At 42.2% G+C, this 10031-nt stretch overlaps 1 protein-coding gene across 1 annotated transcript; it reads left to right on the top strand.

The window, feature by feature from the left end:
- Positions 1 to 6358: 6358 nt before the first annotated feature.
- LOC115734604 lies at positions 6359 to 8691 on the top strand. Its single transcript, XM_030665436.2, has 4 exons — positions 6359 to 6527; positions 6909 to 7101; positions 7216 to 7279; positions 7772 to 8691. Exons 2-4 carry the CDS (start codon positions 6947 to 6949, stop codon positions 8075 to 8077), a joined length of 525 nt encoding a protein of 174 aa, XP_030521296.1. The 5' UTR covers positions 6359 to 6527; positions 6909 to 6946; the 3' UTR covers positions 8078 to 8691.
- Positions 8692 to 10031: the final 1340 nt, after the last annotated feature.

Below are 10031 nucleotides of genomic sequence, written 5' to 3'. Positions count from 1 at the left end.
GAAAACCCTACTCGGTCTTTTGTGTATATCAACGTACATACACGGAAGTGATTATTTGCAAATGGCGACTGGTTCGGGTCATATTTGGGACTGAATCCTTTTCGGATTGTGACGGGATCGATGGATCCTAAACACTTGAACTCTTACTGAAACATAACTTCGTGCATCGACGGTGTTGGAGGTGACGGGTACTAGAAATTAACCCAAATTCTTGATGTCGTGCTTTCCAACCAGTAGATGACATGGATAACCCGTCGCGCTAAGTTATTGCTGATGACCATTATGTCTCCATGCGTGTGTTGAAGCGCTTCATATCGCTCGATTACTGGGTTTACATGCTCTTCGTACGTGTGTGGTCCCACGCGGTACCTACCAAAGTCGGGTTCTACCCAGTTCATTCCCCGCGTGCGTCCGCCCGATTCGTCAAATTTCCACGTGTCATCCCTCCCTCTATCTATCGGTTTAAGTTTTTGAATTAGACTTTCTAGCAACTTATATCAGTGGCATAAGTTTTGACGCTGCCGCTCCACAAATAATAATAAAAAAAGAGTCCGGGGTTGTCATATAATAAAGTGCGAAAAGACTCTGGCGGGGGGGTGGTTCAAAAATGGTTACCAAACCCCAAGACTGTCCATTAAGTACCGTACTTAGCTACCAATTTCCCCGTTGGCTCGTTCAATGAAACGATCTGTTTCCTGCCCAATGCGTTTGATGCAAAGAGTCCTTCACGCCCTCTTCTTCAAAGTTCAAACGCTCTTTTTTCCAAACTTCGGTCCTAACAACAAATTGACTCGGCTCGCATTCATGAGCTCTCCTGCCATGCTTCTAGAAACGTACGTGGCCACACGCTGCTTTGTGTTTCCTTGCACCTTCGTTTCCTTTCGAGAGACAAGACATTTCAAACGGTCCACAAAAAAGACAAGTCTAAATGGTTTTGCGACCGCTAATTTCAATCCGACATGGCATTCAAATCTAGACTTGTGGTAGGAATTTGGGATCGCCTAGTCTTATTTTGTTCATTTCACGTGCGGTGGTTTGTAGAAAATCCCGTCGGGGCGTTATAATGTTCGGTAGACTCCTTCTATGAGGAGAAGTGTCAAAAAAAAGTCCTAAACATAGTTTAATGGTGTCAATTCAGTCATAAACCTTTTTATTGGTGTCAATTCAGTCCTAACCCCTTTTGCAATTATGTCAATTAAGTCAATCCAACCAATTTTTGTAGGAAATCTCTGACGTGGATGTCGATTATCCTACATGGCACAATTGACGCCGACGCGAATATTTTTTAAGATTTTTTTAATATTTTAAATATTTTAAATAATTTTTTCAACATTTTTTTGGTTTTTCGTTTTTCTTCTTCTGGCCCCCAATAAAAAAGTGAGAGAAAAGAAAAAGAAAAAATAAAATATTAAAATATCCACGTCGGCATCGGTCATGCCACGTAGTACAATCGACATTCACGTCAACTATTTTCGGTCAAAATTGACAGGATTGACTCAATTGGCATAAATGCAAAAAAATTAAGATTGAATTGACACAAATACAAAAGGTTTAGAACTGAATTGACATAAAAAAAAAAGTTTACGATTGAATTGACATCAATGCAAAAGATTTAAAATTGAATTGGCTCCAATAAGATGTTTAAGATTGAATTGACACCGATGCAGTAGATTTAGGATTTTTTTTTATACTTTTTTAGGAATATGTGTTTTCCCTAGGGTTTGGTACGAGTCTTGGTGTCTCTTGATACGCTACTGACTTAATCAGCCGGATTAAGTCTAAATAACATGTTTTGATCGATGTGCTCCTTCAGGATTATCCACAGGGAGCTTGATGCGGTGAATCCGGTCTGTCCTCCAAGGCTTTTCTCACCTAGTATAGCTCCGAAACATCATTTGCTCTCCTCAAAAGCATCAAACAATTCGCAGGTGCTTTTAGAATCATACGGTGAATGGGTCCAATTTGTCCGGGATCAAGGCCCACAGCTTCTTTATTGGGCCGTAATCAGCCTTCTAGCCTGAGAAACAAAAGAATGGTTTGACCGGCAAGCCCGTCTGTGAATTTCCGTAATTAGGCCTCGACATAGATGTCATATCTCCGAAATCCGATGGTCTTTTTTGGAGTGACTTCTGCTTTTTAGCCTGTTTGCTTTTGAACTTCATCTAAGATTAAAACCGGCGGAATTTTAGAGAGGGATGCACATGATATGTCCGCGTAAAGGTCATTGGCAATCATCTTAATATCCCTTTTCTTGTCTCATGTCGCACGGTAATGCTCCCTCTATTCAATGTTTAATCCAATGCATTCTTAACCCTTCCCCATCCTAAAAATCAAATCTACCGGGAGCGACACCTTATTCGAGTCTTTCTCTCGCCTCGGCTATCAATCATCACCTCATTAGATCAGCTTGGGCTTAATCCATTCTCGAACTACACATCTACCTAAAGTGGCCCTACTTTGATACTATCCGTAAAGACTCGAACCTTTTCGCGATAACCAAAAGTCATAAAAAAGATATCCGAAGTAACTACATGGGATGATTTCCATTTGGCAGTGGGTTCAACCACAGGTCACTCAAACAGGTCCTCCTCACGTTCATGTTCAATGCAGGACTTCGAGAAGCTACGGTACATAGCTTTGTGCGATGTTGATTTATCGTTGTAGTTGTTAACATGCATAGGCAAGTGCACTCTAGACTTAACAGTATTTTCAAGCCGTTTCATCGTGCATAGTAAACGTATGAAAGATCCTCCTCCTCTCGTGGACTTTTTGCGCCTACGTTAAGAGATTATTCAGTGATTTGTGAGTGTCCATTCACCAACTAACGTGGCATGTTTATTGGCTCTGAGCCAGTAACCGGCGCCTCCCTTCACCGTCGCTGCTGGCAGAGTTGCGATGGACCGCTTCTTCAAGGCTCGCGCAAATGGACAAGCTCAACATGTGGAATATGTGAACAAGTCGTGTTGCTCGCAGCCATGGCTCCAGATTTTTAGGGCTTGCCCACTTAACTCTCTTCCAAATCTAGGGTTCTTTCAAAAACTGCGCTCGCGGCCATTGGACGGTGGCTCGAGTCATGGCTTAAATTTGAAGTTCGTTTGCTTCAGATGTAGTGTTCTTTAAAAAACCATGCTTGCGGCCATGGATGGTGGCGGCTCGAGTCGTTTCGCCCTAGATTTGAAGTTCGTCCCCGTACTGTTGCGAGTTCGTCCACCTACTGCTCTGGATCTGGAGTTCGTGCGTGGATGAACAAAGGAATATAAAGCGCTCGTGCACTAGTTGAGGGCTCGCGTGTCCTTGTTGTGGCTGGCAAGGGTTGACCGGCAATTCTTGTTTGGCCTCTATGCAAAAAATAAAAATAAAAAAAATAAAGAAAATAAAAAAAATAAAATCATAAAACTTTATTCAAATTATTTACGTCAGTGCCATTCGTGTTTTGTAGAATAGCCAGCGTCTACGTCAATGATTGCGGACCAAAATTGATCGAATGGACTCAATTGATAAAAAATAAAATGATTTAAAACTCAATTGGCATAGTTAAAAGGATTGTGACTAAATTGGCACAAGTGTAACAGATTTATGATTACGAAAAAAATAGGATTATGACTTTTTGGTATTTTCCGGGGAGGTGGGGGTGGTAATTGCCTAGTGACTAAATGATGGCTTGCAAAAGTTTAGCCAAAACAACCATTTGGCGGTGGCCGCGGCCGCGAGAGATGTTGCAGATCTTTAATGACGTATATGTAACAAAACGTCGACTCCTTTATTTTTTTTAATTTTTTTTTTGTATTTTATTTTATTTCGTTTTATAAAGGTCGAGTATGCTAGCTTTAACGCTAAAACATGATGGAGTTGTCCTTTTTTATAGGCAACAATTTAAAGAGAAAAAATTACGAAGAAGGAAGGCCAAAGTGGGTCAGGTATGAGTTGGCCCAGCTCGGGTCGAGCATGAGGCACTAAAAATATATCACATAAAATGGTCTAATATGAGCTGAATGAGTAAATTTGAGTTGGATCATTTTCGGTCCGACCCAAATTTATTCATGACCATTCGTTAAGGGCGTGCATGGTAACACTTATAGAAATAAATCTCTACTCCATAAGTGCTTCTAGAGTAAAAATCTCTTTGATAATGTAATTTTTGTAGTAGAAATCCGTTTGATTATGTTACATTATATTTCTACTTCTGAAGCAAATTTCTACTTGTAAATTTATTTTTGAGCCAATTTCATAAGTTAAAAAAATTACTTCTCTTTCAAAATGAGAAATCTCTCAATATCAATATTTCTCTCACTTCGGTCTCTTTTCCTTTTCATCTCTCCCACCCATGCCCCTATCGTCGCTACCCACTGCTGCCTCCCACCGACCCCCTCCGGCAACCGCCACTGCCGTGACCACCGTCGACTACTGCCCACCTCCGATCACCGCCACAACCACCGCCGGCCGCCACCTCCCACCACCGCATCGCTGCCATCGAGTCGCCGTTAGAGTAAAAAATAAATAATAAATTTTTTTATTTTCAAATATAGAATAATATTTTTTATTAATATAAATTATTTTTTAAAGAATTTTAAAAATATTAAAAATGAATTAGAAATTTTTTGGATAACGGAAGAAGGTCAAGAGCTGGCTATGGTGCTCCACATGGGTAGCAGATGCTAACCGTTAAGAGACCTTGAAAAGGTGCGCCCTCTCTCCACTTGCAGGACGGAGTACAAGGCTTAAGGCCCTAGTAGGGGGGTTGCACATTTATGAGGATTTCGCCACTTCCCGACACCGCATGTGGAGGAATCAATGCCCAAATTTCAGACCATACAAAACCCCGAACGGACGAGAATGCCCACGTTTGTGGGTTTCCCCACCAGTACCACAACCCCCCACGACAAAATTCTCCAAAATCCCTGAAAATACCCCCATCTTAAATCTCAATCCTTAGATGGGTCGAGCTAGATGCTCTACTAGCCCTTTTAGTTTGCGGTTGTCTATACTCACCACGCCCGCCGCGATTGTCTTCCCTTTTTAGACTCCCCGGCACAACTCCGGCCTAACAATTTCCCGCGATAGATAGCTCGGTATGAATTTTGCACCGTGCAATAAAGATGGCACAAGAGAGCCAATCAAAAGTCGCACATCTTTCAGACTTTTTATGAAAAAGTTAAACGTCTAACCCTTTTACCACTACGAGCGACTCGCTCCTATTATGTTAACAGTGGAATTGATACGTAAAACTAGGTTATCTTCCCCGATTTTCGGAAATATCGATCCGTGATAAGGTAAACAACTGCGATAACGAAATCTAATTATACGCAGATTAACCTAATTTGGTCCTTTAGAGAGCTACAAAGCCGGATTGGCCGTATGTTCGTAGAAATTGCACGTCTCCAAGGCCACTAAAATAATGTAATGATGCCCCTATCCAATCAACATCCTCCAATGCAATATGTAATAAACTTTCGTGAAAGAATTTCGTCCCAAACTCTCCCACTTCATCATCATCATCATTATTATTATTATTTTGTGATAAGGGTTGAAATTTCAACGATGATTCTTGATAAGCACGAGACATATTCCACTCACACAAGACAACCTTGACACTGAGGCCAAAAGAAAAAAAACAAGCATTAATGTTTCGCTTTTTCTACTAGCGGAGAAAAAAGGACCGTTCTAAATCAATCGAGCCCGTCTTAGATCACCAATTAACGTGAATCTAATATGTTCCGATCGATCGAATACTTTAACATTCCACTATCCAATCGAATGCCGCATCGTTGAGTCGATAGTGTAATGATGAACGTATTTTGAGTAATAACATTCAAGTTTCTATCTTTTTGGCGATAGCATAACAAAATCTTACTATAATTAGGGCAAAAGATTCCCTCTAACTTGAGAATATCCTTCATAATAGGGGCAAGAGGATTTTCACAAATCCTAAAATCAGACAATTTGCTCAAAAAAGGAATTTTTTGTTTATGAAAAAAAGAATTCCCCCTCTGTAGTAACCTCGTAATAAACAAATTATCTTACATTCTTACGCGTGCGTCCGTCACGTGCAACAGAACCTGCCCCCCACTTTTTTTTTCGCATATTTGATCTCATCATGACCGAATAAAGCTTTTTTTTTTTTCCCACGCTTTTTTTTTCTCTTTTTCCACTGTAGAAAAGAAGCTCAAAACCCTCCCAAAAAGAAAAGGATCGACGGCGGAGATTGAAGATCGGGAAAAGTCAGAGGGAATAAATTGGGATCCAACGGTGAGAACGCCCGATCTCACAGTTGCTCACTTCGGATCGGGTCGCTTTATCTCGCAACCCTGGCCCATCTTCTCCATCTTCTCTCTCTCTCTCTCTGTGGCTGCTATGAATACTCAGCCAATCCCCTCGTTTTCCTTCTCTCTCTCTCTTGTTTCTCTCTCCTAATCGTAGAGTTCTCTCTCTCTCTTCATCGCTTTCTCGCTCCTCCTCTTCCCTCTCTAATTTCCCTCCTCGAGTTCCTCCTCCTTGTGGAGGAGCCTTTCGGGTCGTCGCCCCCTCAGGTCTCTCTCTCTCTCTCTCTCTGCTTTTCCATATGCACAGATCTGCGAACTCGGATTGACGATACCGTACGCCTCTGGATTTTCTCCATTCCGCAAAAAAAATCTTTTTTTTAATTCTGGGCTTGTCTGAAAAAACCGCGTTCCGGAGGAAGATGATGACGTAAAGCGGATTTTTGTGTTTTCGATTTATTTTTTACTCCTTTTCTTGCGGTTTTCATGGATTATGTTGACTCTTCTCGTTTCGAGGATTATCCTTTGTCGGGGGGTTAATTTTGGTTACTGGATGAGATGAAATGGAACTTTTCTTTGCTAGTTTCTGATTAGGCGTTGCGTAAAATGATGTCGGCGTTTGTGTTGTTTTCTGATCTAATTCCTTTTCAGGCGTTCCGGTGCGGTTAATTTGACCGGCGAGACCGAGAATGAATCGGTGCGGATATCAGCAGAAGAACGCCGTGGGAGGCTACGAGGGGATGAGGAGGGTGGTGGAACCGGTGGTGTGCCCAAAACCTCGCCGATTCGGCTTGTTGAATCAGTCCACGGACGATCCCGTCCGGCCTCTGAGACGTCATATCAAGTAATCTGTCGCATCTACTCTCTTTGTTCTTTCGAACCTCGCGGTTTTGGCTGATTTGGTTGTTTAATTTGGCTGATTTCTGGTGTTCTTTCCTTCCTCTTCTGCCGTGAACAGTCTCTACGCAGAGGCAGGGGATTCAGCGGCCGGGACTGAGCTTCTTGACATCATATTAACTAAGGTCTCTCTCTCTCTCTCTCTCTCTCTCTTTCTCTCTCTCTGTGCTGGTTGAAAGAGTGGTTGGGTTGGTGAACCTAGTTTTTGTTACTGTCCTGTATTAAATTTTTTGTTTTGACCTGTAAACAGCAAAAACTGTCCTTTCTTTCTATCTTATCTTGTTATTTCCGAACGCAATTTGCTCTCGAGAGACTCGTTTTTACCTTCTGCCCTTTTCTATCTCCACCAGATCTGAGCTTCCCCTCAAATGGGTTTAGTTTTTAGTTTTCTTTTGTGGAGTTTTCTATCTGTAAGCTCAAGGTCATATTCCTTTCCTGCATATGGCAGGATTAGAAGTAGTGCTATAAGTCTCTGCTTTGTCAGTTTAAATAGAGATCATTTTTTTTTCTCCTCTGGGTTGAGTTTTAGTAGTAAGACAAGAAGTTCTCTGTTTGCTTGATTTTCTTTGCTTCTCTGTTCAATTATGATTCTAACTGCCTGCTCTTATCTTGTGCAGGGAGGTTATGGAGGTGAGAGATTGGCTGCTCCGGTGGCTTCATCGCCGCCGTTTTTCTGCGGATCTCCTCCGTGCAGGGTGTCAAACCCCGTGATCCAAGATGCCCAGTTTGGGACTGAGCAGTTCATGCCATCATCTCCGGCACCACCATCGCCATCATCCTTATCTGCGCGTAAGGCAGGAGGAGGAGGAGGAGGAGGATCTGTGAGGATGAAGATCGGGCACAAGCCCGCCGCTGTGAGAATCGAAGGTTTCGATTGCCTGGGGAGGGATCGCCGCAATTGCAGCATCTCTGCCTTAGCTTAATCAGAGGCCACATATAACATAACTATTTGCAGAGCATGAAGGAAAAGGAAAGGCTGCTAAAAAATTTTTGAGATGGAAGAGCAGAGGTGGTAATTTTGGGAGGAAATGAAGAGGAGGAACTAATTAAAGGCAAGGTGAATCTGTAGTTTTCTACTACTACTACTTTGTATATATGAGTCTATGGGATGTTGCTGAGTTTTTTTTTTTTGAATTTTCTTGGGTGTCAATCTCAAGAACTTGTACATGTAACTTATGGGTCGTGAGAGATGTTAAAATTTTTGCAGAATAAAAGGGGGAGAGAAGTCTCTCTCTTTGTAGGGTGTCTGTCTGTACTTCGTTTCTGTGAGAGTTGGTTGAGAAGGAGGGAGGAAGGGGGAGGGAGTGAGTTTGTGTTGCTCTGTTTAGTCCTGTTTCATCACTTTTATTGCTCTGTCCTCCACTGCTAGTTGTAATTTGTAAGAAGAAGTGGAGGAGTGACGTCTTTTTCTTTGGGAATTTGACATTTCGCTTGCATCGTCCTGCAGCAATCAATAAGTCCTGTACAAAAGCACATGGATGATGAGATTTGGGCAATCCATATATGTAAATAATTGAATTTCTTATGTTTCTCCCTTATCTTGGTGATGGCATCTATGGTGAATGAATTCAATAGTATTTCTTGTGACTCGGGCCAAGGCAGCTGAGCATGGTCTTTACTTCTTGTTGGGTCGTTGAGGTGGACAAATGAAACTTCTTGGTATTATCGTTGAATCGGAAATTTCATGCCCCGTTTGGTTTTTCTGGGTTTTGGATTTTCATGGAAGGAAGATTGGGTCCGGGAGACGGTGATGTTGATGGGTTACGAATTTGAAAGGTCTAAAAAGAAAGGTGGTGGGTGGGATGGGTGGTTGTGGTTGTGGTGGCGGCGGGCTAGTTGAATTGAAGGGGGGCTAAGGTTTGGCCATACTTAGTGGTTGAGACGTCCTGGGCTGTCATGTGATCCCGCTTTTGTTTCTGTACGTAGTGTTTGCTGTTAAAGAGACAGGCACATGGTAGCTGTTAACTTTAACCATCGTCTTTGGATGTTTTGATGAATGAGCTCTCAAGACACAAAGTTGTGCTTATTGGCCTTGATCGGAACCGACATTTGCAAATGGATCGAAGGTGTTCTTTGTGATCGAGAAGCTACTTGAAAGCTCCAACCAAAGGTTTTGCAATGTGCATCGCGTGATATTCTGAGTTTTGAGTTACTTGTCCGACTTTGATCGCAGACGGTTTCCGTGCCGTGATTGGGGAATTTTCAAGTTAGAATTCTGCCCTCTGGAGCCCCGAGAGCTGATGATGTTGTTGTGTTAGGTAACGAATCAAATCACCATCAGACTTGCTCGATCAGTTTAGCTCTTTGGGGAAGCAAAGAGGACAAAACTTCATGGCCTGACCGCGAGATGATAACTGTCGCAGTGAAATCGAATCGGAGCCTCTAATATCTTTCCCCATCTTGGATTCAGACGACAACCCTTTATGTCAACTACAAGCCGCATCTGATTCTTACATGGTATCTGGTTCTGGGATTTGTCCTGGGTGAGATAAGAACAGGACAACGTCAGTGTTATTGGGCCTTGTACGTTCGAGGTCCATCATCGACCCATTTGACCGGTTAGTCCCTTTCCCTTGCACAATTATACCATAACGTATTATACGGGGTGTGACGCGTTCAATGCGCTAGCTTTCACCATGCAATAGAAGTCAGAAGGGTCATTTTCCCATTGTGGATATTAACCGTACAGATTAGACACATTAAGCTTTTCTACTCAATAATCAAAACTCTTGTCTCGTCTGGATAAATTCCAAACTCTTAGAAATACTGGGCTAAGCTTGTGATCTAGATAGACCTTAAAACATGAGTCAAAATCCGAGTGCATGGTCCAAACATGGGATTATTGATTCTTGATTACATTTGTATTTAATGTTGGGT

The sequence above is a fragment of the Rhodamnia argentea genome, chromosome 7 (genome assembly GCF_020921035.1).
Source record: "Rhodamnia argentea isolate NSW1041297 chromosome 7, ASM2092103v1, whole genome shotgun sequence".
In the NCBI taxonomy this organism is placed as follows: Eukaryota; Viridiplantae; Streptophyta; class Magnoliopsida; order Myrtales; family Myrtaceae; genus Rhodamnia; species Rhodamnia argentea.
This window is presented reverse-complemented; position numbering and strand designations above follow the sequence as displayed.

Bases quoted from the DNA above. Each gene is read 5' to 3' on its own strand.
- LOC115734604 (XM_030665436.2), top strand. From the start codon at position 6,947: ATGAATCGGTGCGGATATCAGCAGAAGAACGCCGTGGGAGGCTACGAG. The intron at 7,102-7,215 runs GTAATCTGTCGC...TGCCGTGAACAG, and splicing joins CCTCTGAGACGTCATATCAA to TCTCTACGCAGAGGCAGGGG. The intron at 7,280-7,771 runs GTCTCTCTCTCT...TATCTTGTGCAG, and splicing joins TTGACATCATATTAACTAAG to GGAGGTTATGGAGGTGAGAG.